General features: G+C 38.4%; 2 protein-coding genes across 2 annotated transcripts in view; both read right to left on the minus strand.

Moving 5' to 3' along the window:
- Positions 1-1,892: 1,892 nt before the first annotated feature.
- Positions 1,893-10,795, minus strand: LOC145980862 (uncharacterized). Its single transcript, XM_083113944.1, has 2 exons — positions 10,724-10,795; positions 1,893-2,618 (listed from the first exon to the last, which is right to left on the minus strand). The coding sequence occupies exons 1-2, from the start codon at positions 10,793-10,795 to the stop codon at positions 1,893-1,895; spliced, it is 798 nt and encodes a 265-aa protein (XP_082970070.1).
- A 9,865-nt stretch (positions 10,796-20,660) lies between these two features.
- The window catches only part of LOC145980863 (uncharacterized), a 57,937-nt gene continuing 54,651 nt past the window's right edge, over positions 20,661-23,946 (minus strand). The window contains exons 4-5 of the mRNA XM_083113945.1: positions 22,206-22,847; positions 20,661-20,895 (exon numbers count right to left, since the gene is read on the minus strand). Of these exons, the coding sequence (XP_082970071.1) occupies positions 22,254-22,847 (594 nt within the window). The 3' untranslated portion in view covers positions 20,661-20,895; positions 22,206-22,253. The remainder of the gene's footprint in view (positions 20,896-22,205; positions 22,848-23,946) is intronic.

Consider the following 23,946-nt stretch of genomic DNA (forward strand, 5'->3'; position numbering starts at 1 on the left):
ATATTGAGTTTTTCAAGTTATACATATTTATATATAAACACAATATTGTTGTTCTTAGCAGAAAGGATGCAACTAAATTTTGAATAAACAGTACAATCCACTGCCCTTGACTTAATGAAATCATGGGCCTTGACTTAATGAAGTACTAAAGCTAATGATAAAGTTTTGTAATAATTACGAAACTGAGGTATAAATCACGATAACTACTACATACTCTCATATTTTGTTGGAAATAAATGCTCCTGTTAATGCATTATCAAGAAAGCAACACATAAAATGGGATGATGTCTTTTCTTGGAACAAATTGCATGTTATTTAGTAGTGAACTTGCAGTTAGAACCATATATCAAATTAGTGCAATATACTCCCATCTTGAATTGAACTGTGGAACTACTGAACTCATATGTTCTGCGTTTACTCTGCAAATATCTATCAGATGCACAGTTCCGTCCGTGTGTGATGTGTAGACCTCGGATTGTAGGTTTTTAACCTATTTTTTCCTTTACAGGTATGTAAGAAATAATAAGTTTTGTCAGCGTTTCGTTAAACAACGCAACAACTGATGAAGTAAGTGCCTTAAACCTATTTTGCTTGTTAGAACCTATTTTAGGTATATGGGCCTAAATCAAGCCTTTTTTAAAGGTTTTTATGTATTTTTAAAGGTTTTACAGGATTTTTATGTCACACAGAGGCATTTGCTTTGTTTGGTCACGAACAATGACGAAAGTGTTTGAAAAGTAATCTCTGTCCATTTCCCTTTCACCAAGTCCTTGGTGATTTTTCAAAGCTCTAAACAAAGCAAAATGTCTGGTGCCACTGTTACCTGTACAATACAAAGTGCAAACTTCTGATCTGCGTGATCTTGCTTACTTTCGCGTCACTTCAGTGCTTTGTGGCATTCATGCCTTGCAAACTAACATTTCAGCATTGAAGTTGGCACCACTGACTATGTTGAAATATTATTTTCAGCATAAAAGATGATCCTCGCAGACAAAATTGCTGAATTTGACTGTGGATAACATGAAAGAAGATTATTGCATAACTATAAGATGAAGAGTGGATTTTTAATAGCAAATTTCCAATGGTAAGTCCTGCAATCGCCTTAGGGTTAGGCAACACACATAACGTTATCCAAGATTTCAGGATATAGGTGTCCCATTTTCTTATGCTGGTGACACCTAATCAGCATTTTTCAGGAATTTTGAACTATTCTTAGCTCTTTTGAAGCTACTTCAGGATTTTTCGAGCCTAACTTTAGATTTTTAGGACCTATTTTAGAATTTTTAGAGCCTATTTTATGAACCGAAAAGCACACTTTTTAGAACCTAAAAATCCTAGGTCTAGTGTTGAGTGACTATAGGTCTTGTCTATTCTTACGGCGGGCGCTCTACATGGTGGCAAGGTAAGTGGGGAGTCGGGAATACGCCGCAGACCAACCGGACAGCATCGGTGCCGCCGAGAATTACGACGTGGTGGGAGGAAGTACTACGCGCACCCCGTTCTACAGGCTGCTGCGTTTCTTACCGCATTGAATTATCTCGCCCGCCGTAAGAGTAGACAAGAGCTTTAGTATAATGTAATACGAAACCAGGCTTTCTGGAATTAAATCCTGCTTAATATATGAGTGTTTGTTCGATATATTCTACCAAATCAAGGACGAGGACGTGTGGAGGGGTAATTCAAATTTCAAAATGAAGGGAGTGAAATTTCAAATAAGAAATGTGATTTTGGCCAAGGATGGGTGAAGCAGACTGACAAAACTTTTGTTGGAATTAATTAGTAGGAAACTAAAGAACATTAGTTTTTATTTTCATGATTGGGTGTAATAAATTGTCTATCTAATAAATAGAAATAGAGAGTTACCTGCAAGGCAGACTAGAATCAAGTAAGGATCAGTAATGTCCACCGTAGTAGCCTCCTCGCTTCCAACCACCATGGGAATGCTTGATCTTGCTGGGAACATATACCTTTATGGTCCTGTACACAGGAACGTGGACAGGGTACGGTTTGGGTACGGGAACGGGATACGGTTTCTCGACCGTCACCGGGTACGGCTTCTCCACTGGATACGGTACGGGTTTCTCGACCGTAACGGGTATGGGCTTCTCGACGGGTACGTGGATCTGTTTGATCACGGTGACCGGGTACGGTTGGGGAACGTGGACTGCGTACGGCTGAGGTACTGGAACCGGAATAGGGTGCGCCACCTTGACGGCTACTGGATGAGGAACGGGGACGGGAATCGGCTTGTCTATGTGGACAGGGAACGGCTTCGGGATGTGGATAGTCTGCGGGGGTGGAATGTGGATCTCCCCGTGGGAGCTGCCTCCACCGCCGCTTCCTCCATAGCCTCCATAGCCTCCAACGTGTCCTCCATAGCCTCCAGCGTGTCCTCCATAGCCTCCAGCATGCCCTCCATAGCTTGCCTCTCCTCCCCCATAGCCTGAATCGCCTCCTTCGTCGTGTGCTATGCCGATCTGTTCTGAGCCACCTCCAGCGCCGCTTTGTCCGTAGCCGCCATAGCTGCCGCTAGATGCCCCTCGTTTCTCCTGTTTCTTATAGTCGACGTCTTCGCCTGCCAAAACAAGGCTAGTGGCTAGGCCAGAGAGTATAATTACCTGAAATAGAATTATGTAGTAAATAGTTTTGTCACTTTCTGTTCATGTATTATTTCCCAAGAATTTTAACATATATGCAGGCTATTGTGTACGATTTGTGATAATTATCCTTAATCTATCATAAGCTCAAAGAGTTTTTTGGCTCCGCCAACAAAACGTGGCACGGCTGCCATCCTTCTGTGCACCTACCACACACTACATCTCCCAAACCCTATAACCTAACCCAACCTCCGTAGCGGAGTGACTGGTTCACACATGGCGCTACAAAGCCAGGAGTCCCTGGTTTGAGTCCCGGCCTGGGAGTTTGTGTTGCTTGTGAGTGTTCCTCATCAATTTCATCATATAAGCGCTCATCCTCATCTTCGCGAAAAGCGGCAGGAAAGCAAGGTAAAATAAACCATACAAACTGAAGACATCCCCACAAACAGAAAACTAAATGCATCATATCGATTGATGCACTAACGTGTGTTTTATGGCTTCTCCAAAGCCATTCTTTCGTGAAAGAAATACCAAAGTGCATCATTTGATTCAAGTGAGGATTTATTTCAGTCGAGATGCACTTCAATGCATCAGTTGATGTTCCTTGATGCACCAGAATGCATCATAAAAAAAGTTGCATTCTGGTGCATGAAAACGCATCAAGGTGCATCAGAAAGCATCAACTGATGCATTGTAGTGCATCTCGACTGAAATAAATCCTCACTTGAATCAAATGATGCACTTTGGTGTTTCTTTCACGACATACAAAAATGCACCCAAATGTGAATCTGATTCTTAGAAGAAGCCATAAAACACACTTTAATGCATCAATCGATGCATTCTGGTGCATCAATCGATATGATGCAATTAATTCTCTGAGTGCAGAAGAGCTCCTCACCCTCACTCACCCTTCGCAAACAAAAGCATGCCATTTCCCGGATGTTAATCAACTCCCAGCAATGCTACCACGACTGCTTTGATATGATTTATGTATTCACATCAGATGCCGATAAAGAACCATTGTCTCTAGCATCACTGAAACTAATTGCTAAGGGTTCTATACCTGGCCATCCTAATCTAACAATTCCTAACTGAATTCGGCCTAGTTCTAATAATGTGCATGTGGTTAAGTTAGGAGGGCCAGGCTTAGATGTGCCCCGCACCAGACCAATTCAAGAGTTTGTCTTGGAACAATAAAATTGCAGTACTTCGACAAGGAAAGTCGGAGACGCTCAATGAACAATGAACAATAAAAGTGGGCAGAACCATCTGATGTTCAGATTTCTTTGGCAAGATAAGGCTTTACGAAGACATTTTTACAATCCTCTCTCGTGTGAAGGAGATCATAGATGGCAGTGCAAGTGATTTATTGTGTGCCGTTTACATTGGCTCTTTACGATCTGTGAAATACCGTCTCAGATAATATGCTTTCGGAGGTGTGTAAATAATTTGGAAAGTGAAGCGGCCTTCTTTTCAACACCAACTGTTGTAGTTATGAGTTTTGTCGCAAGGTTTGTAAACCAGCATCTACTCTTACAGCATTGTACACTGTGGATTCCAGCGCGAGTGCTACATATTGTGGTCGCTTTCTTGTTACAAGTCAGTCTTGGGAAAACGAACGTTACAATAGCCAACTATACAAGACTAAAATACAATTCGGTGTACGATTTCGACATTCGGTGTTCTACAAAGATGAACGAGGCATATAAGCCTTGAGCCTCTATCTTTAGGTCAATCCGATAGAGAGAAAATGAGATTGTTGGTAGGAAAGTTTGAGCAACAATACAGGGTGTTCATAAAGTCCCGGTACCATTACAAAAGAACATAGCTCGGAAACTACATGCAATAGAACAATGCTGTTATCAATGTAAACATTCTCAGTTATTACTTTCAGACAACCTATATCCATAATTTTTCAACAAAATGGGACACGACCTCATTGGTCCAAGGAAGTTCGAGGTCTTGTGGATATTCATTTCCCTGGCAGGTGGATAGATAGGCCGTGATGGACCTATTCCCTGGCCACCGCGCTCTCCTGATATCAACCCTTAGATTTCTTCCTCTAGGGGTATGTCAAAGATTGTGTTTACCGCACTCCTGTTCCAGATGTTGCTACTCTTAGAAGAAGAATAACGGAGAGTATCCTAACTGTTATTGGTGCTATTCTGGGGCGTGTATGGGCAGAAGTAGATTACCGCCTTTATGTTCTGAGAGCAACTAGAGGGGCGCACATTGAGGTGTATAGCATCTATGGCAATCAGCAGCATTGTTCTATTGCATGTAGTTTCCGAGCTATGTTTTTTGTAATGGTAATACAGTTTTAGTCGTGTAATTTAAAGTAAATGTATTGGATGCATCTATGTAACTGTTTTTTTATAAAATGTTGCTTATTTCATGCTTTCCTAGACATTGTATTGCAGTTCCTTATTTGGAGTTGCTTTTCTGCCGCTTTTACTAATCGCCACGATGAGTGATGATTAGATGAAATTGTTGAAGGGACATGACGATGCCAGGACTCGAACCCGAGAACTTTAGTGGCAATAACCTTAACAAGCTCGTTTTCCAAGCCGCTATATACATTGTACGGTCGCCTGCAATAAAATTAGACACCTATATCCTGAAATTCTAGATTCACTGCATGGCATTATATATTGTTGCCTAACTGTACGGCTATGGCTGAAGTTGTCATTGAATATTTGATATTGAAGTTCACGCTTCGTCCCAGAGTTAGGCAACACGCATAACGCTTTTCAGCAAAGACAGTATGTCCGGATATAGATGCTCAATTTTTACTGTCTATGACTGTACATCTGACGCTAAAAGATACACAGTGATATCTGACAGTGCCGGCGATTGGGTTTCAAAACTGGGGAGAAAAGACAGTATATTTCCCTTTGTAGATAAGAATTAGCATAGTGCTGGGGCAAAAGTGGTGAAAAGTGGGGGCGCAAGTGCCCCCCTCGCCCTCCTAATCGCTGTCACTGCGGATAAATAATAAAGTATAAAGAAACAAATATTAGTACAATTTTCTAAAGTTTATCCCAAAATAAACTTGTACAAAACCCAATTCTCTGTAAGTAAACTGTAAAATCACATGCTTCAACAATGGATTGTTTAAAACTCAGCACATGTAAAGCTGAGCTAGAAGCTAACAATGGTTTGATTTTTAATTCTTCCGATAAGAAACGTTGAACAATATTTAACATGAAATTAAGGACCATCAGCTCCTCTAATGGTTATTGCCTAGTTGGAGAGTGAAGAAAGCAACTATGAGCTATTAGGTGAAAGTCTATTGGAGTTGAAAGTAAATTGCTGGACTGTAATAGAGTGGACAAAAGAGAAAGGTTAGCTTTTGACACAGGATGAGAGCTGATTATAACAACAAAAGAATTTGAGGAATTATACGAGCCAATGTTCCAATTCACAAAAGAGTCTGAAACCCGTGAACGAGACCAGAATTGGTTTCTTAAATTTTATGTTGTTTAAATATTTAAAATTAAATATCACGCTATTATAATGTTTATAAGTTATTATTGTATTATTTGAAAGTCGCTTTTCAACTTTTCCACCAGTTTAACTCACTACGCTGAGGAAGATGGCGATCGGGTGTAATAATATGTGATACACGCAGTGATGTGCCGTAGACTATAAGTTTACGTCTACATGCGTTGTCTACACGTAATCTACGCGTGGATTACATTGGTTTGTAGTTTACATAGACTACGTAGACAATCTAAAGTGCATTAAAATTAATTTTCAAGGCTTTCATGAAAGGAAAGTGACATTTTCAACTATTGGTTCCTAACGAAATGAAAAGAAACCTATTTACAACAAAATTTCTCTTCTCTTCTATTACCAACTACGAAAGAAGATAAATAGTATGCAAAACACAACAACAGATGGCAGTCGTGAGGCAACAGTGGTTTTTTCCCCATAAAACACTAGAATATTTCTATATTTGATTTCTTCCAAGGTGAGAAATTGTTCGAATTTGGAAGAAATGGTATGAAAAGTTCTCCTTACACATCAGCAACTGATACGCAGTATATTTTTTTTAATTCCACGGCGCCCTTTGCTAAGTTATCAACTTTCGCCATATTGTTTACATAGATTACGTCATCTACGTGTATAAAATAGTCTACGTGTAGAATGTAGACTATCGTTGTTTACGCATAGACGCACATCACTGGATACACGCAGGAAGATAAATACATCAGTTGAGACAAATGCATAAAGTTGAGAGAGATGCAGAAAGGTGCATCAAAAATGTATCAGTGGATGAATTAAAGTACAGCTCGATATATATATGCTTAAATGCATTACATTACAATGCGTTACATTTATAAACATTATACAAATAAATATCAAACTGTAAACCTGATTTTTGGCAAAGGCTAAAACATACAGTTTTGCGTTTCTGGTACATCAAATAGACTCGATGCGTTCGGTTTTCTCTGTGTATAGGGCAAAAACAAATGAAGAAGCTTCATGCCATGAATAGTACTGGAACCACAACTTTTGTAATCGACACCGTGTGTCACTACTTCACCGACGTGTGAATATTTCTTGCGTGGTAGGATATTAGAGAATTCACGAAACTTTATTGCTGGATTTTCTGCAAAAATAATATCTGAGAAAGATATTGTGGCTTGGTAAGAGACAGGAATGGAATTGTGCCTTCAGATCATTAATTTGTGCTAATTCACTATTGCACTTATTCATATTTCCAAGACTGTTATGAAACTTGCACGAAATTTAGGGAAGGCAGAGTGATTGGGTAAGTTATCAATATCTTGACCACTCAACTACGGCAAGTTTAGAATTTTCTGGTCATAATATTTAGAGCAGTTGAATAGTTTGAGAGTACCGGGCTCGTATTACATTTGAGAGATGTCGGTCAACGCGTTTCAATATTGCAATTGAGATGTATTGGGCTGTACTTTCCATGATAGCTAATATCTTGTGGTAATGTGATCCAGACTTAGATTTGAGCGAATTCGACTGAAGCATTTCAATATGACGGGATTTAAACCTAGTTTGAAAAATGCTCTTAAGTATCTGAACTCTGGACAAGGAAACTTTCATTGAAATTCTTGTTTCGAAGGTAGATCTCCCTCAGCCTTATTTTCTTGTATTTGCTATCTAAATGGCACCCTTTAACTTTGGTAATTCTTACGGTGGTAACCCAAAAACGTGTGGTTGAAGTATCCCACTGGTACTTCACTAATTTTTGGAGATTTGCCTTTTTTACATTTTTTTATCGAAGGTGTTTTTGATAATCTGAACACGAGGAACAAAGTAATAAAGGGCATTTTTATGGCTTTCCAAATATAACCGTTATTAAGCAAAATAGTCTTAGACGCTATTATTACGGAATGATAACATTTCGATTCTGCACCCACCCCATCTCAAATTTGGGCCGCTATTAAATTATTATTATTTTCATCAGTTCAGTGAAGAAAGTTGCAAAGCATGGCAAATAATCAATTTTGATTCGGCACAAAACACTACAACTTTATATATTACATGCATCACTTAACTACTTTAAGAGCGAGTGTTAGATAAAATCATTTTTTACAACATTTATTTCATTCTACGACCTGTCATTTGTTTCTATGTTTAATCTTTTTAACACTGAGCTATAGTCTTGTAAATATGATAACACTTTATGTCCATACAGAGTTGAAGGACAACTTGCAATTAAAGAGACAAGGAGAGACATCTAGTGAGCGTATTTAAAAGTGTTTTGCTACTTTGAAAATGGATTTTCAAATAAAATAATGCATTCATTGAAAAATCCAATTTATTTAAATTGTAAAAAGATGAAGAGGTGTATTGTAGCTCATGAAGTTGAAGTAAAACTCTTGACAGCTAAACTAAGTGTAGTGACGTATTACACTGTGAGATTAGGAAAAATTAATGAGTTCAAAATTATTTAAAATCGAAAAATTTAGAAGTGATACTGTACAAAGTAATCATTAACATTGTAATTTTGGGTTTTCTGCCTGTCGGTTGATCGTGACGTTGAGGATGAATGACCAATTGACGAAATTGATGATGATAAAAAAGAAGTCCGTAAGCCAAACCTGGACCCTCTGGCTACATAACTTGATAAGCCAACCATTCTGCAACAAGGTCTGACGAGTAAACGTACCGAGATAATCTCGATTGTTGCAGACATAATTGTAACTAGAGAAAAGTTCCTGTTTCAATGTATATTCAAACGATGTGTTGTGCATAACAAGTCAAATTGGAACCGTCTTACTTTCTGCATTTTCTCAGCTACATGACGTTCCAAAATTATCTCAAACGAATCATGTTCTAGGGGCAATAACAATCTATGTAAATGAATCATATAACCTAGAGAGAGTGTGGTGATAAGGAAACAGAGAGCGTGTGAGATAGAAAGAAAGGGGAGATGGTGAAACAATGATAATCTAAAGAGAGAAACAAGAGAAGGCCGAAAGAGGGAGAGAAGAAAGGGACAGAGGTAATTATGAAAGAGAGAAGTCAAGAAGAGTAAAAATTAAGATAGAGAGAGATTTAAAAGAGACAGAAAATGAAGGCAAGATCTAGAGAAACAGGGGAAGAAAGAGATAGAAAAAAAGAGATGGTGAAACAAAGAAGACTGGAAGATAAACAAACAAGAGAGAAGACCGATAATGAACGAAAGAACTAGAGAGAGAGAGAGATAGAGAAAATGATGAAAGAAATAGAAAGGAACTGAAAATAAAATAGAGAGAGAGAGAGGGGGTGTATTAAGAGGTAAAGTGTGCGAGAGGGAACGAGAGAAGAAAGAAAATGAAAGAAAGAACTACAGGAGCATAGTAAGAAAGAGATTGAAGTAAGAAGATTGTGAAACATTGGAAACCGAAAGAGAAAGAAAGAGATGAAGAGATAAAGAAACTGATGAAACAAAAAATAGGGAATGAAAAATAAAGATGAGTAGGAAGAGCGGAGAGAGAGGAAACCGATGAAACAAAGAAATAGGGAACGAAAAATAAAGATGAGTAGGAAGAGAGAGAGAGGGGAAACTGATGAAACAAAGAAATAGGGAACGAAAGAATAAAGATGAGTAGGAAGAGCAAGAGAGAGAGGAAACTGATGAAACAGAGAAATAGAGAACGAAAGAATAAAGAAGAGTAGGAAGAGCGAGTGACAGAAGGAGAGGATCTTAGCAGTCACTAGTAAAACTTCGAAAAGGATCACATTTTTTAAAAAAAATGAATTGTAAGTGTTAAAATTATAATCACCCATGTGATATTATTTGGACCAACATTGATCGAGTTAATTTTTAAGTCCGCTTTATGCACAGGAATGCTAACCCGGACTGAACATACAGCTTATAGTTAGAACCGAACCATTAAACGCCTCTACAGGGTATCGAACCAAGAACCCCTTGATTACAAGGGTTAAAAGTTACTACTGAAACTGTACAGGGGTGAGGCTAACGATATTGTTACCCCATACTCTCCATATATATAAATCCGAGGCTAGTCCACCCCAACGCCGCTTGGCTGAGACTAACCCAGTGATGTGCCGCAGACTATAAGTTTACGTCTACATGCGTTGTCTACACGTAATCTACGCGTAGATTACATTGGGTTGTAGTTTACATAGACTACGTAGACAATCTAAAGTGCATTAAAAGTAATTTTCAAGGGTTTCATGAAATGAAAGTGACATTTTCAACTATATTGGTTCTTAACGAAATGAAAAGAACCCTATTTACAACAAAATTTCTCTTATCTTCTATTATCAACTATGGAAGATTAATAGTATGCAAAAAACAACAACAGATGGCAGTCGTGAGGCGAGAGTGGTCTTTTCCCATAAAGCAATAGAATATTTCCTGTATTAGGTTTCTTCCTAGGTGAGAAATTGTTCGAATTTGAAAGAAAGAGTATGAAAAGTTCTCCACACACGTCAGCAACTGATACGCAGTATAATTTTCTTTTAATTCCACGCCGGTCTTTGCTAAGTTATCACCTTTCGCCATATTGTTTACATAGATTACGTAATCTACGTGTATAAAATAGTCTATGTGTAGAATGTAGACTATGTTGTTTACGCGTAGACGCACATCACTGGCCTAACCCTTTGTCCTCTTTGAGATGGTCACTTACCAGCGACGTCTTCATGCTGCTGCCTGGGTGTGATGGACGTTCTACGGAGGGAAGCTGAGAGAGAATGCACATTGTTGCGAGGGAGGAATCCCTTATTATAGCCCACGATGCAGAGATGCGGCGGACTTTCTCCAGGCCACCACACCCTTTCTTTTCGGCTCCAGAAGAAAGAAAAATCCTTTCCCTTTCCTTTCAGTGATCCGATATGACTCGTCTGCAAAATTTTCATCAGAGTTGACCGCGTAACTGTGACTAACTCTTCAGAAGTGCAAAGAAAGTGCTCCCCATTTTACATCCATTCTCTCCCCAGTTACATTTTTTCCAGCGAATCCTCGACGCTTCGTTTCAGAAGTCCAAGGATACAATAATAATTGGAAGCAGTGTTGCCTACCATTTCATAGAAAGGTTACTAGCAGGGGCGCAACCACAAATTTTTGTCTGGGCGGCAAGTTTCGGTTTCTCCTTGGGGCAAATACCTGTTGCACAAAGCGGGGAGGGGGGGGGGGGGGCAAGAACCAATCCAATATTAATGTTTGGCTTGTGGAGCGACTGCTGGTGGCTCAGATTTAGGTAAAGAATTAGTAGAACAAATGGGTGTAATAGAAAATATTAGATCAATAGTTACACATACTTATTAAAAATGGGGTTTCTAGTGTGTAACTATTGATCTAATTTTCTCTATTACTGCATTTTTCCCCTACTATTCTTTCACCTAATTCAGTCACCAACCACCCCTGTAGATTTGATTTGATTGTTATTTATCGTCGCTTTTCTGCCGTTTTGGCTAATCGCGAAGATGACGATGAGTGATGATGTGACAAATTTAATAAATGGGTATTCAAGAAGAACACTCATGATGTCCAAATCAGGATTCGAACCCGGGACAATATTAATGTACGCGTGTAATGATAATAGTAATTTCCTAAATATTTATTTGAATTTGTAATGTAGCATTCCACTAAAAATATTGTTAATTTTCTTATGTTATTTAAATGTAAAATTCTTCGCTATCGGAAGGAGGCAAGAAAGAACTACAGAGAGAGAGAGAGAGAGAGAGAGAGAGAGAGGAAGAGTTGTTCGAATTGTTGTTTTAAGTCCGACATAAAAGTTGACAATACTGGCTTGCTTTTTACTTAAATGTTTGGCCCCTAGTGACCCCCGTTTCATTGATTTCCGTTCAAGCCTAGGTGGGCAATGCCCTCCCCCCTTGCGGTTGCGCCACTTGTTTTAAGCGTTTTCCGCTCTTACATCTTCCAAATACTGATGCGTTCATTTCCAATTCTTACTACGTTTCCTTTCTCTTTCCCTGCAAATTATCATTTCAACTATATATTGTCCTAATTTTATTTTCGTTTAAAAATATTTTTTTGTAATACTTTTGATCAGTCTTGTTCTTATTCTTCACACAACCCCCTTCTCTCTAAATTCTCCATGATATTTTTAGTTTTTAATCCTTTTAGAAAACGCTATGACGTTAAGTCTTAGAGAGATGTCACACCAAAGCGATACGCAACACGTGACAGGTATTACTAGAGGATTTCCCCAATCGAATGCAGGCTTGTGTAGCATGTGCTGCTGCCGTGTGAAACGTTGCTGTTGATTGGTTATTTCTGACGTGACATTTGTCGCGTCGATGTGAAAGCTCTCTTTGTAATGTGTAGAAATGATGGTCTCCTTAGTAGCCAGAGCGACTCACAACCTCTCCACGGCAATTTTCATGTTCGAGTCCTGTCCTGGGTATGGTTGTTCCTTTGTGAGTTCCCTTCCATAAATGTCATGAATTCATCATTCATTCTCATTATCGCGATTAACCAAGAGTGGAAGAAGAACGACGCTATATTTGAAAAGTACAAATAAAAGTTTGCGTAATAATCTAGGGGTCTCCTGGTAAACCAACCAAAAGTCAATCTCGCTTTCCCTTTGTACACCCCTATAACTTCTTCTTACAGACCAACGAGGCTCTGCCGCCTGGATTCATGGGGTTGTGTTGATCCTTGCTTGTCCTTATTTACTGCCACTATATTACATGATGGATGGCAGTAGCCCAAGTACTGCTGCAGTCATTCAATTTTTGTCACGAGCCGGAACTTTCAGAAGTTCGCGGGTCCGAATCCCGGCCTGGGAGTTCTCTTTGAGTGTCCCTTCACCAAATCTTAATCTAATCATTACTCAGTCTCAATCGTATCACGCCAAAGGTTGCCCCTTGGCGTCATAACTCAATAGGCTAATCACGTCGCCAAAAGGGTCCGGCCGAGAAGCTGGAAATAGCATCTTACAAGCACATAACACAGGCAATTCTACAGGAAATCGTATGAAAAATAAGCAAACACAGCTTTATGCTAAAAACACCGTTAACGATAGACGCACTCTCGTCAACGGTTTTAACGATCGGAAGTTCCAATTACACATAAATAGGTCGAGAGAACATTTCTCAGGTCGTTGCGTCCGAACTCTCTGATACGCAATTGTTACGTAAAGATCTACCGCGGAGTTGCGATACCGAAGGAACTTTATTTCAGGACTACGCCCTTTCTACAGATTCAACGAAACCTTCAACGACAGAGGTAAACGAACGTTCCTTTATCCCCTTTATTTTATTCTCACAACCCTGCCAGACTAGTCAACCCCGAAGTGTTAAAATCAAATGTATAAGTGTTCTCCTTATTCTACAGGGGCTAGCCCCCTCTGCTTGGTTACGTGGTCCCGTTGTTTCTACGGGCTAGTACCCCCAAGCTATAAGTTTATCTCTCGCAGCGAACATCCCCTCGCACCAGGCTCTCACATAGCCTGAGAATTGATCCCCCCAATCTACTTTAGATTTGTACGCAATGTCGTGATTAGCCAATAAAAGGAAGAAAAGCGACGTAAAATAACAAATATGTAATTTTAATATGAATCTAAACCCCACATTACGTACGATCTGCCCCCTAATTTTTAGATATTTAGGGGGAACATGTCACTGCAACTAAGTCTTTTCCGCTATAGCTGGCAACACTTATTCGACCCTCTCTTTCCACGGTGCTCATTTATTATTTTTTGCAGTAACCTTGCTCGGAGAACATTTACTTCCGATAGGATTCTTGATCAAACAGCGAGAAGTGGAGAAGGTGCCTTAAGCACTTGAGTAAAAACAGAAATTTGACCTCTTATCACTCACTCGAAACATGAGTGAATGCCCAATTATACTGATGAGCTGAGTGAACGTGTATGTCAATGATCTTAGCGCCATCTATTTTTCTCTTTCTCTAATGGAACAGTTGGGTGCTTGCTTTCATTTCTCGCCTTCATGACTTGACTACTCCTTATCCACGCCTCCTTTTACCTTGAGTTTTGTTCTGAAGTGTTTGCTAGGCTTTTCCTCAATTGCTTTTTATTGTGAGGGAAGGGGAGTTAGTTCATAGATCGTTGCTTCACACCCATTCGCTCTCAAGAGTTCTAGAATGGGAGCATGCAGTGGCGCAGCAAATTCTCTGATTTGGGATGGGTACTCTGCGATGTGGTTCATTGCTGGTGCAGGACAAATTACAATCTCATTTTTCTTCCTCATAAGGAAAAACACAATGACAAGACTTTGTCAGTCGATACAGGAATGATGGTAGTTAAAAATATCCAAAAATGAGAAAAATCTATGGGGGGTGTTTTGTGGTGTTCAAATTTGGAATTTGAACAACAGGGTCCTCAAATATGACTAAATTGACAGTCTTTCCATGCGCTCCCCACTCGACAACTTAAAAATAAATACATACATTTCTGCAAATCCATTCAAAAATTTAATTCAGATTCTCAAAATTGCATAGTTTCAACAACAACTTCTCTGAACTTGATGAATCTGAAATTCAGTCTCAACATCCTGTTCGTGCCAGCCATTCAGCCAGTAATAATGAATAATATATGTACAAATGAATAATTATTGAATTATTATTTCTCGCTATAAATTTCTCCTGCCCAAAATTTTGTATGCAGTTGAAATTTACAATGTAAAATATAATGTCAATATTTATCAAAATGTACGAGGTTCATTTCATAAATAATGCACAAGGCGGCAACACTACGGAGTGGATGATGCAATCAGGGTAAAAGTTACTCCACTTGCAGTTGGAAATGACGAGCGTTAGCAATGCCGTCTGCTGGAGCCTAGGGTACAGTGAGGGTTGACGATCAAACATTGTGCATCAAAATTGAAAGTTTACGTGGCAAGAAGCTGTGCGTTAAGTTTGTTGTGAGCAAACAGTGGATCGTAGATTTTGAACTAGAGTTGAAGCCACAGTCAAGCGAGTGGACCAAGACCAAAACAATTTCGACAAACACAAAGATGAAGCAAAGATGATATTTACTTGGATTCATTATGTCAAAAAAAATATATTGTGCATTATTATATGAAATTACCCTCGTAGACATTTTTCCCTTACACATATCACACTAATTTTTGTTTGTGATATTTGTCACTAGATGGCAACAGCTAATAATGTTAATATAAGCAAACATTTACATGCCCGAATATAATATGTCACCAAAGGTTTGTAATTCATAACTAGATTTTTATAGTAACTGCCATTTATTTTATTCTAACTCTACCATGAAAGAGAAATATTGAGATTTATGTAATTGAATCGTAGTCAATCTTCTGTTAATTATTAAAATTTGGCTCTTATATAAGAAAAGGTCGTTTCATATGTGTATACTAGTATTGAACTTGATAATTGAAACCAGTCGTCAAGCAGGAAACTTCATTTAATAATGTGGAAAAGTAAGGAACACTCGTGCACGTGCAATTAAGATGTTGATATGATAATTTAATGTACATAAATAGTTTTGCAAACGAACACACCTAGATAATGGTCTAGAGAGCTTGAAATAAAAAAAACATTATATACTTACAATGATTATTCCCCCATGCAAGGTATTCGTACAAGTAAGGTGGGTGTGCGCAATTTCGCCATGTTTTCAATTCTGCCAGATACCTGTATTTCCCAACACGTCGGCCTAAGTCGGCAGATGGTGCTAGTGTATAGGTAGGTAGCGCACGCTGATCGTGTTTTGTCTCATTTTGATGGGGAGGAGCTAGACGGAAAAGACAGACAGCCATTGTGTGTACGAGACGTAGCGTTGTTATAAGATCGAGAGCAACAAAGTGCGGTCCTTTTGTCCAGGAAGGAGGGTTCGAAGCTATGTAGCAAGTATTGCATTGTGAAGGCGAACGCTTTCTGCCTACAATGATATGTGTAGTGTTGTGTCGTATACATTGAGAGTCATATTTTCACCCCATTTGTGTAGTCATTGGAAGTGCTTGCAATTTCGCCATGTATCGCATGCCTACTTTCCTATTTACAAAACTGGACTTGTATCCAAGATGGCGGCTTTCAAGATGGCCGCCGTCAAGGGCACTCCCCTTTATGACTTCCCCCTAGGCCTAATGTGGTCACACATGGTTGTTATTCATCAATTTCCACTAAAACGATTTTTACAAGGTGTGGTAAGGGACTTTTGGCCCACCCTGTATATTATGTATGTCATTACTATCTATATTTTTTTCATTATATTCATGGGGTGAAAATATGTTTGTTTTGTAGCGCGGTTTGTCCTGTTCCCTCTGTTTACAGTGGGTGGCAAAATTGTGTACAGGGTTTATGCAATTTCGCCAGTTGCAAGGTTTTTTTCTTTTGTCTTTTGAAGTACCTGAATAATAGCGCATGAACGTGTTTTTTTTCCCACACATACCGTAACATATATACTATCCATTTCCAGTACAGACGTTATCATCATACTTATCAGGAATTTGTAACGGTCGTTCAAAGCTTAACGTGGCGAAATTGCGCACACCTACCTATAAAATGAAATCCGTGTCCTTTTTAATATGTTGGTTATGTACTAAGCAAAAATTCGATTGGACCTGATTTTATAGTTTTATATTGTAGGGTAAGGATCTGTTGTGCAATGGATTGTAAAGTTTTGAGTGTGAAGATTAGCGTACCTGGCCCGAAACTGCACTAACATATTTGTTATATGTATATCAGTCAAATGCTTCATTGGACTCCAAGTTAATATGTAGACTAGACTATATCCCCTGAATTTGTAGAGCAAAGCCGCGCATAGTGGCAGAGAAGAGGAGGAAATCGAGTGGGCAGAGCGAAGCAGTACACGCTGCTGTGAAGGCTGGTAACTGCAGTTGCTTCCCCCTCCACGCAATCCCGTTCCCTCCCACGTGTCCATTGGTGGAGCCGTCTCGTGTCACTACTTGCGCAGAAATTTGTTTTCGTTCGCTTTCTCCAGACATACCAGGGACAGAGTATAGTTCTCAGTGTCTAGGACACATTTACATTGAAGTTTGTTTATTACCATAGAGATAAGCAACACGCATAACACCATGCAAGGTAGCGACTATTTCAGAATCTTGTGTTTCATGTTTATTGCTGATGACTGTACAGTGATAGAATTGTTGAACAGTACAGACCAGGAATGATGTTCATCACTTAAATAAGTAATTTCTTTATAATATGATTTCTAGAATACTGAAATGTTTTGTATTGTATTGTTAATTATTTTCACATACCCCACGTATAATAAGTTCAAATGTAAAAATCCATGGGTGTTAGGTTCGTTGACCGTTGTGGCCATTCACCATGATTTTTGTCCCACCCTGTATTTTGGGGGCCATTGTAATCCAGTGAAAATTTAATTTAGAGCACTCAAATTATGTACGCTCAAGTGCATTATCACATAATTCGCGCCTGTTCAACTCAGCGTATTTGTCAAGGAACTCATTCTTATGCAAGTGACGTATTGGTGATATGGTCGCCTTGTAATCAAGTGGCCCCGGGTTCGATACCCATTGAAAGCACACAGCTGTTCCACTTTATAGTGTAGGTCAAGTTTGGATTAGCCTACCTGTGCATTAAGTGAACTTTAAAAGGACCCGACAGGAGGTAGGAGGCTTAGTCGGTCGCGTTCGTGCAATGGGAAAACCTCTTGTCATCTGATTCGTGAGTAATAAAGCAACGTGACAAGGTATACTCATGCAGGGTGGCAGTGAATTTTTCTGCGTAGACGTGAAAAATGATTAATCCAAATCCCATTGAATTTATACATATTTATAAATGACATGAGGCAAGTTTTACAGTTTAGATTTTTTTATCGAGGAAGGAAAAGAAAGCTGCGTGGACCAAAACAGAATTCTCTCAATCCGTTTACTTGTTTGTGTCCTTTGCAGAACAATCTATCTGGCAGACGAAAGAGTATTGCAAGATCTTGAACTTGATTAAGTAAATTTGTGTTTGAAATTTTTATACAATTAACAATTTTTCGTGGATTAGTATGTCCTGTAACATTTGTGACGTGTTTGTACATGTATTTCGAGTCTGAGCATGTGAAATGGCAAACGCAAACTCAGCACCTTAAATTAAATAATACTTTGCACGTACATACATACATACACACACATGCACAGTGGCGCCGATTAAGGGGGACAGTTGGCTCCCCACTTTTTGCAACTTTTCCCCACGCACCAAGAGAAAAGAAACTGTCCCCCCCCACCCGTTTTGGCACCTTGCACCCCCTACTTTTAGATCCCAATCACCGCAACTGCACACACAGGACTGGAATGAGGAAGTATGCCAGAAGGGTGGATAAACAAAATGACGAAGGAGACAGTCAACACTTACCACAAAAAGGAATAGTTTTATATTTCTCTGCATTTATATGATACACCCTATGTATATATATATATACACACACACACACACACACACACACACACACACACATAACATAGATGTGTATCAAGGATCGGGACACTGAGGGACGAGGTCCTCCAGCCTCCTCTCGTCACTCACACTACGCAACCCTCTCTCTTGTTATACTTTTGCGTAGATTGCTTATCATAGCTGTTATTTCTCCAAGAGCGGTAGTGTCCCGTTTAGGATTGGAATATGTAAGAGGATTCGAGTATTTGTAGGGAGAAGTTTCAGACCTTGGTGCCTATTGATAAAACCAAGGTGTGTATATATATGTTTGTGTTTTCTAAGATCATTGTACTTGAGGAATAAATATAATAAAAGAAAAGTATATACAGAATAAATATAAAATATAACAAACAAAATCATATATATATGTTTGACCAGTGTTTCATTTGGTGCTGATATTCAGCCTGAAAATCTTACGGAAATTTATAATGATAAATATAATAAAATACTAACTTGGAATATATATTATCTAGTAATATTATATATTACACATAGGGTGTATCATAATTAATAGCGCAAACTGACACAGTTGAAAGTACACGATAATAGAAGCAAAAATGGCTCAGTAAACATGGGTCTGCAAACGAGCCGTTTTCGAGATATATGCCAATGTGTGGTTACAAACCGCCACAGACTTCATTGTTTATTTGTATATATACTGTTTATTTGAATTGAAGTAGAATTTGTTTTGGTTACGTTGGAATCACGCAGGTGTGTGGATGGCAAGAGGTGGTAATACGTAAAGTTGAAATAGAGAAAACATCTGCTTGCAACCTTGAATCTTTTAAAAGTTCGTATTAAAACCGGGAATTATGCATGAGTTTTATCTGTATGGTAGAAGAAGCAGGAGTTGTATCCGTGAAACGATGCACCTTTCGTCACTATATTTTAGATGTGTCAATTCAGGTCTCTCTCCCACTCCTACCCTGTTGCTTTACTGGTCTTGAAGTGTAGTGTGCAGGCGGCAATCTCGCACTGCACGGAGCGTTCGCAGTACTCTACAAGTGCGAACAAGATGCTCCAGCATGATAAAATTCAATTATCTTACCTTATATAGTTTTCAAATGTGAAAAAAGAGTCTTGTTGAGTTTCATTGGTATCTGAACATCAATCGTAATCAATTTCCATGTAGTAATAATGTGCTAAATATGTAAATACATAATTTTCACCAAAATATGGAGTTAAATATGGACTTAAGATTGTAAAACAATACCTTATTAATAATTTAAGGCACTACACGAGCTACATAAAATACAGTACGCTTACATTAATTGTAAAAATACACAAAATGCTTTCTCATTTTCAGTTTCCAAAACAATCAATAACGGAATTTTGTTGTATGTGTTTGAACGTGAATTACCTTCTGTTACCTCTTAAGATAGATCTATATTGAATAAAACTGCGTTCAATATCGCTAGAAGTAATAAGAGTGTATTTTAAATTTCTCAATTATTCGCAAGACATTAACCAAACTCTTTGGATTACACGGGGACACCTAGTTATTGCGCGAATATGGAGTATATGTTGAGAAATGTCCTGAAATATGGAAATAATATGTAATAATAACTAAAATATGTGAAATATAAGCCAAAAGCTAATGTATGCAAAAATATGGAAAATTAAAACTGAATTTTTGTAGTCTACCTGCCATGATGCGCAAAGATATTACAAAATATAACTGAATTCAGCTTCATACATGAATCTATTTATATATAAATCCGTTCTCTCGTAATCAACGTAGAACAATTATAATTTGTTAATAATTATGATTCATGTTAGAATTTAGACTGGGTCTGATTTATCGGTATCGACCAATACCAGTAGTATGGGTATCGGAAATTGATTTTATTTACCGATACCGGACGATACTCTTCCTGCGTTTTGATCGTTCGTGGGGTCCTCAAAAATGCCTAACTATCCTGTAAGTTATGCAAAATTCGTTTGATTCTGTACAAAGATTATGTGAACAATCTGTATTTTGTGATTCACATAATAGGCACTTTTATATTCTGTTGTAATTTCTGAATATTTTATAGCAAAATTCTGATAAACTGATGCTCATAATTGGAATGGAATATTCACACACTAATATTAATTATCATTTTAAACAACTTTTAATTGCACACTTTTCAAGCATCGGTTCAGCTCTAATTTAGACTATATTATTTCTAAAGTATGGAAATCAAAGAAAATATATATTTTTTAATTTCAACATTTATTACAAAATATACATACAATAAAAAAAAAACATCAAAGTGAACAACTATTAACTCGAGCGGATATAAAAAAAAACACGATTACGTAGTACGAGGTAAAGTGTCTTTCGATTGGTTGTTATTTTCGAATGCCTCACAGAGACATCTGGCGGAGAACACCAACTTGTACACCGAACAGCGCAAGCAGCTCCGTCATTCTCTTGCTTGAAGTTCAGCACTGAAATCAGATATATATATATAAATATCACGTATGGATATCAATTGACAGGCATGTTACATTCTGTTATTTGTTCTCCCATCACAGCTGAGCCCGAAACCCAATTTATCATGTTACTAACCCTTTCGTAGAGCACAAATAGTGCCAAGCAAATTGTCCACTACCGTGTTTATTCTGCTTGTTTCACACAAGGAAAGATTCAAGAATATAAATAGAGTGTCAAATCTATTGACAATCTCTGCACCAGCATACGTCAAAATAAATTCCTTAAAAATACACGGAATGCAAGGGAAAAAATTATTTAAAATAGTAGTGGACAATTTGCGATATGTACATCTAACTGTGCAGTGGTATCCATGAGTATTACCGTGCGAATTGTCCATGGCTATTTTCATTATTTTTTCTCTTACATCCTATCTGTTTTTAAGCGATGGATTTTTATGTATGCTGGTGGAGAAGTTGTCAACAGCTTGTTTTGAGTTTTTTTTTTAATACTTGAAGCTCTTATTGGGTCAAATAAAGTGCACGAACATGGTGATGGACAATTTGCATGGTAGTACTCAAGGATCCCCCTGTACTACATAATCTTGACTGCAACAAAAATATTAGCCAACAAGCTAAAATGAATATAAAGAATTTATTTTTTGATTTCACAAATTTCTAGAATAGTTAAGAGCAATCTAAATAAACCTGCTGTGTGATTGAAAAGGGAACATTTCTTCTTCTCAAAAATATTGTTGCTGTAATGTTCTGTGTCTTTACACAAAAAATATGTTATTAATTATTTTCTACACACGTATTCTCTAAGAATTAATACTCGTGTATGTAATACTCATAATGATTGATGAAGTAAGAAGATTTTTGTTCCATCTGTTGACAGCCAGAATATTATTTATTACAATATTTCGTTAATGTTGTGAAACTATTTTCATATCATGACTTGTCAGAAAGAAGTCAGTTTTGATAATATTTCACTTCGGTTAATACAACGGTGTCTATTAATATGAATATATATTAGTAAAATGTTTGAAAAATTGGAAATGATGTGTAAAAGTTACTGAAATATGTGCTTAAAGCTAATAAATATATTCAAATATGGAAATTAAAGTAGCATTGTTCGAGCTTACATACCACGATCGCAAAGATAATACAAAATAACATAGATTTATACCCGTTCAGTGTAATTTTAGAATTAAGACACGATTTTAATTTGAAATCAGCTTGATTTGATAAAAACAAAATAACACACATAATTTAATATTTTCTCCTTTTCCTGTTGTCTTGAAAACGAACATTAAATAAGTATTTACCTGGCAGTCTGTATATTACGATGCTTGCTGCAAGGTTGTGGTAACTATTTACCATCCGTGATGGTGTTTGATGGTTTTAACAATGGTTTTGTACACTGGGATATGGACTGGGTATGGCTTGGGAACTGGGACAGGTACGTGCTTGATGATCTTGACAGGTACTGGCTTCTCGACTGGGTACGGGACGTGCTTGATGACTGGATACGGGACTGGCTTCTCGATCGGGACAGCCACGTGCTTCACAACTGGGTACGGGATGTGTTTTGGCACCGGGACAGCGTAAGGCTGGGGGACTGGAACTGGCACTGGGTGGGACACTGGGACTGCTACTGGATGGGGCACTGGGACTGCTACTGGCTTGGGTACTGGCACGGCGTATGGTTGGGCTACGGTGATCGTCTTGGAGATGAGCGGTGCGGCGTGGATACCTCCATAGCCTATTCCGCTGTAGCCTTGTAACCCTCCATAACCTCCATAGCCACCATAGCCATAGCCTAGACCGTAGCCTAAGCCCAAAGCCCCTCTCTTCTCTATTCTCTTCCCTAATGCCTCATCTTCCAGTTTCTCTACTTCCACTTCCTCCACTTCCACTGTCCCTTCGTCTTCGGCCGTGACGAAGACCGCCAAAGCAAAGATTAGAAACTGCAAGAAAAGAACAGGAAACATACTTTTAATATAAAATATAGGGTGACCATAAAGTATCGAAAACATTTTCTATACTCTGTCCCGCTATTCTCTGGAGCGAGGGAACGAAAACAAGTCTCTGGGCAAGTAGTGACTCGAGAGGGTCCGACCAATGAATAGCGAGGGTGCGGGATTGCGTGGAGGGGTAAAAGAGAGTGCGGTTACCAGACTTTGCTCTAGCGTCATGCGCGGCCTTGCTCCAGAGATTACCGGGATACAGTACATAGAAGTGTGCGTTGTCAATGACGGACAGCACTTTAAACATATAGTGTAATGCAATGATATTATCATATGTAAAAACCATATCAACATTTTCCTACAATTGTGTATTTACTTTTGTTTAGACCTTGCAGTCATCCTGTATAAAACCGAAATTATGTTTATTTATTATGAGATGTAGTCCGTAAGTTGAACGTGCTGTAAAAATCTAACTTAATTCTGAGAAAGATTAATCACAGTTATATTGCATTCAAAAGTGACATTCGAATCACTGTAATGTATCTCGGTGAGAATCAAATGTGGTACCTCTTGAGTTTGGTGTTTTAAGTCCACTTTATGCACAGTAAGGGCAATTGGGACTGGAACTACGATTCGAAGCACTGTGTCATGTGCCTCCACCGGGTATCGAACCCGGGACCCCTTGATTACATGACGACGACGCTACCACTGCGCCATCAGGGAGGCCCAGGGACCTCTTGACTACAAGTATTAGTGCACTGTAGGAAACATCTTTAGTGCGTTTTGTAAACTTTTTTTTACATGGTATCTTTGTCTTCAAATATATGAAATCAAAGACATGTGAAAGTATCTGAAATTAAAACAAGGAAGTGACAATTATACATTTTTGACAAATATAGAAATTTCATTGAGGCTGGTAGTTATACCTAGTTAAAACTTCTATGTAGTTAAAACTTCTACTTATAATGGAGAGAGAAGTTTGGTTTTGTTTTCAAGGTTTAATTCCACTTTATTCACAGATAGGCTAATCGGCACTGAACCTACATTTTTAAACCGAATTTGAACTACTGCGTAATGTGCCTTCATCGTGTTCAAACCT

Source organism: Lepisma saccharinum, chromosome 28 (assembly GCF_977018435.1).
Source record: "Lepisma saccharinum chromosome 28, izLepSacc3.1, whole genome shotgun sequence".
Taxonomy (NCBI): Eukaryota; Metazoa; Arthropoda; class Insecta; order Zygentoma; family Lepismatidae; genus Lepisma; species Lepisma saccharinum.

What these genes read in the sequence shown, in the direction of transcription:
- LOC145980862 (XM_083113944.1), bottom strand. Translation starts at nt 10,795, where the DNA reads ATGTGCATTCTCTCTCAGCTTCCCTCCGTAGAACGTCCATCACACCCA. An exon ending in GCAGCATGAAGACGTCGCTG is followed by an intron (nt 2,619 to 10,723) that starts GTAAGTGACCAT and finishes ATTCTATTTCAG; the next exon opens with GTAATTATACTCTCTGGCCT.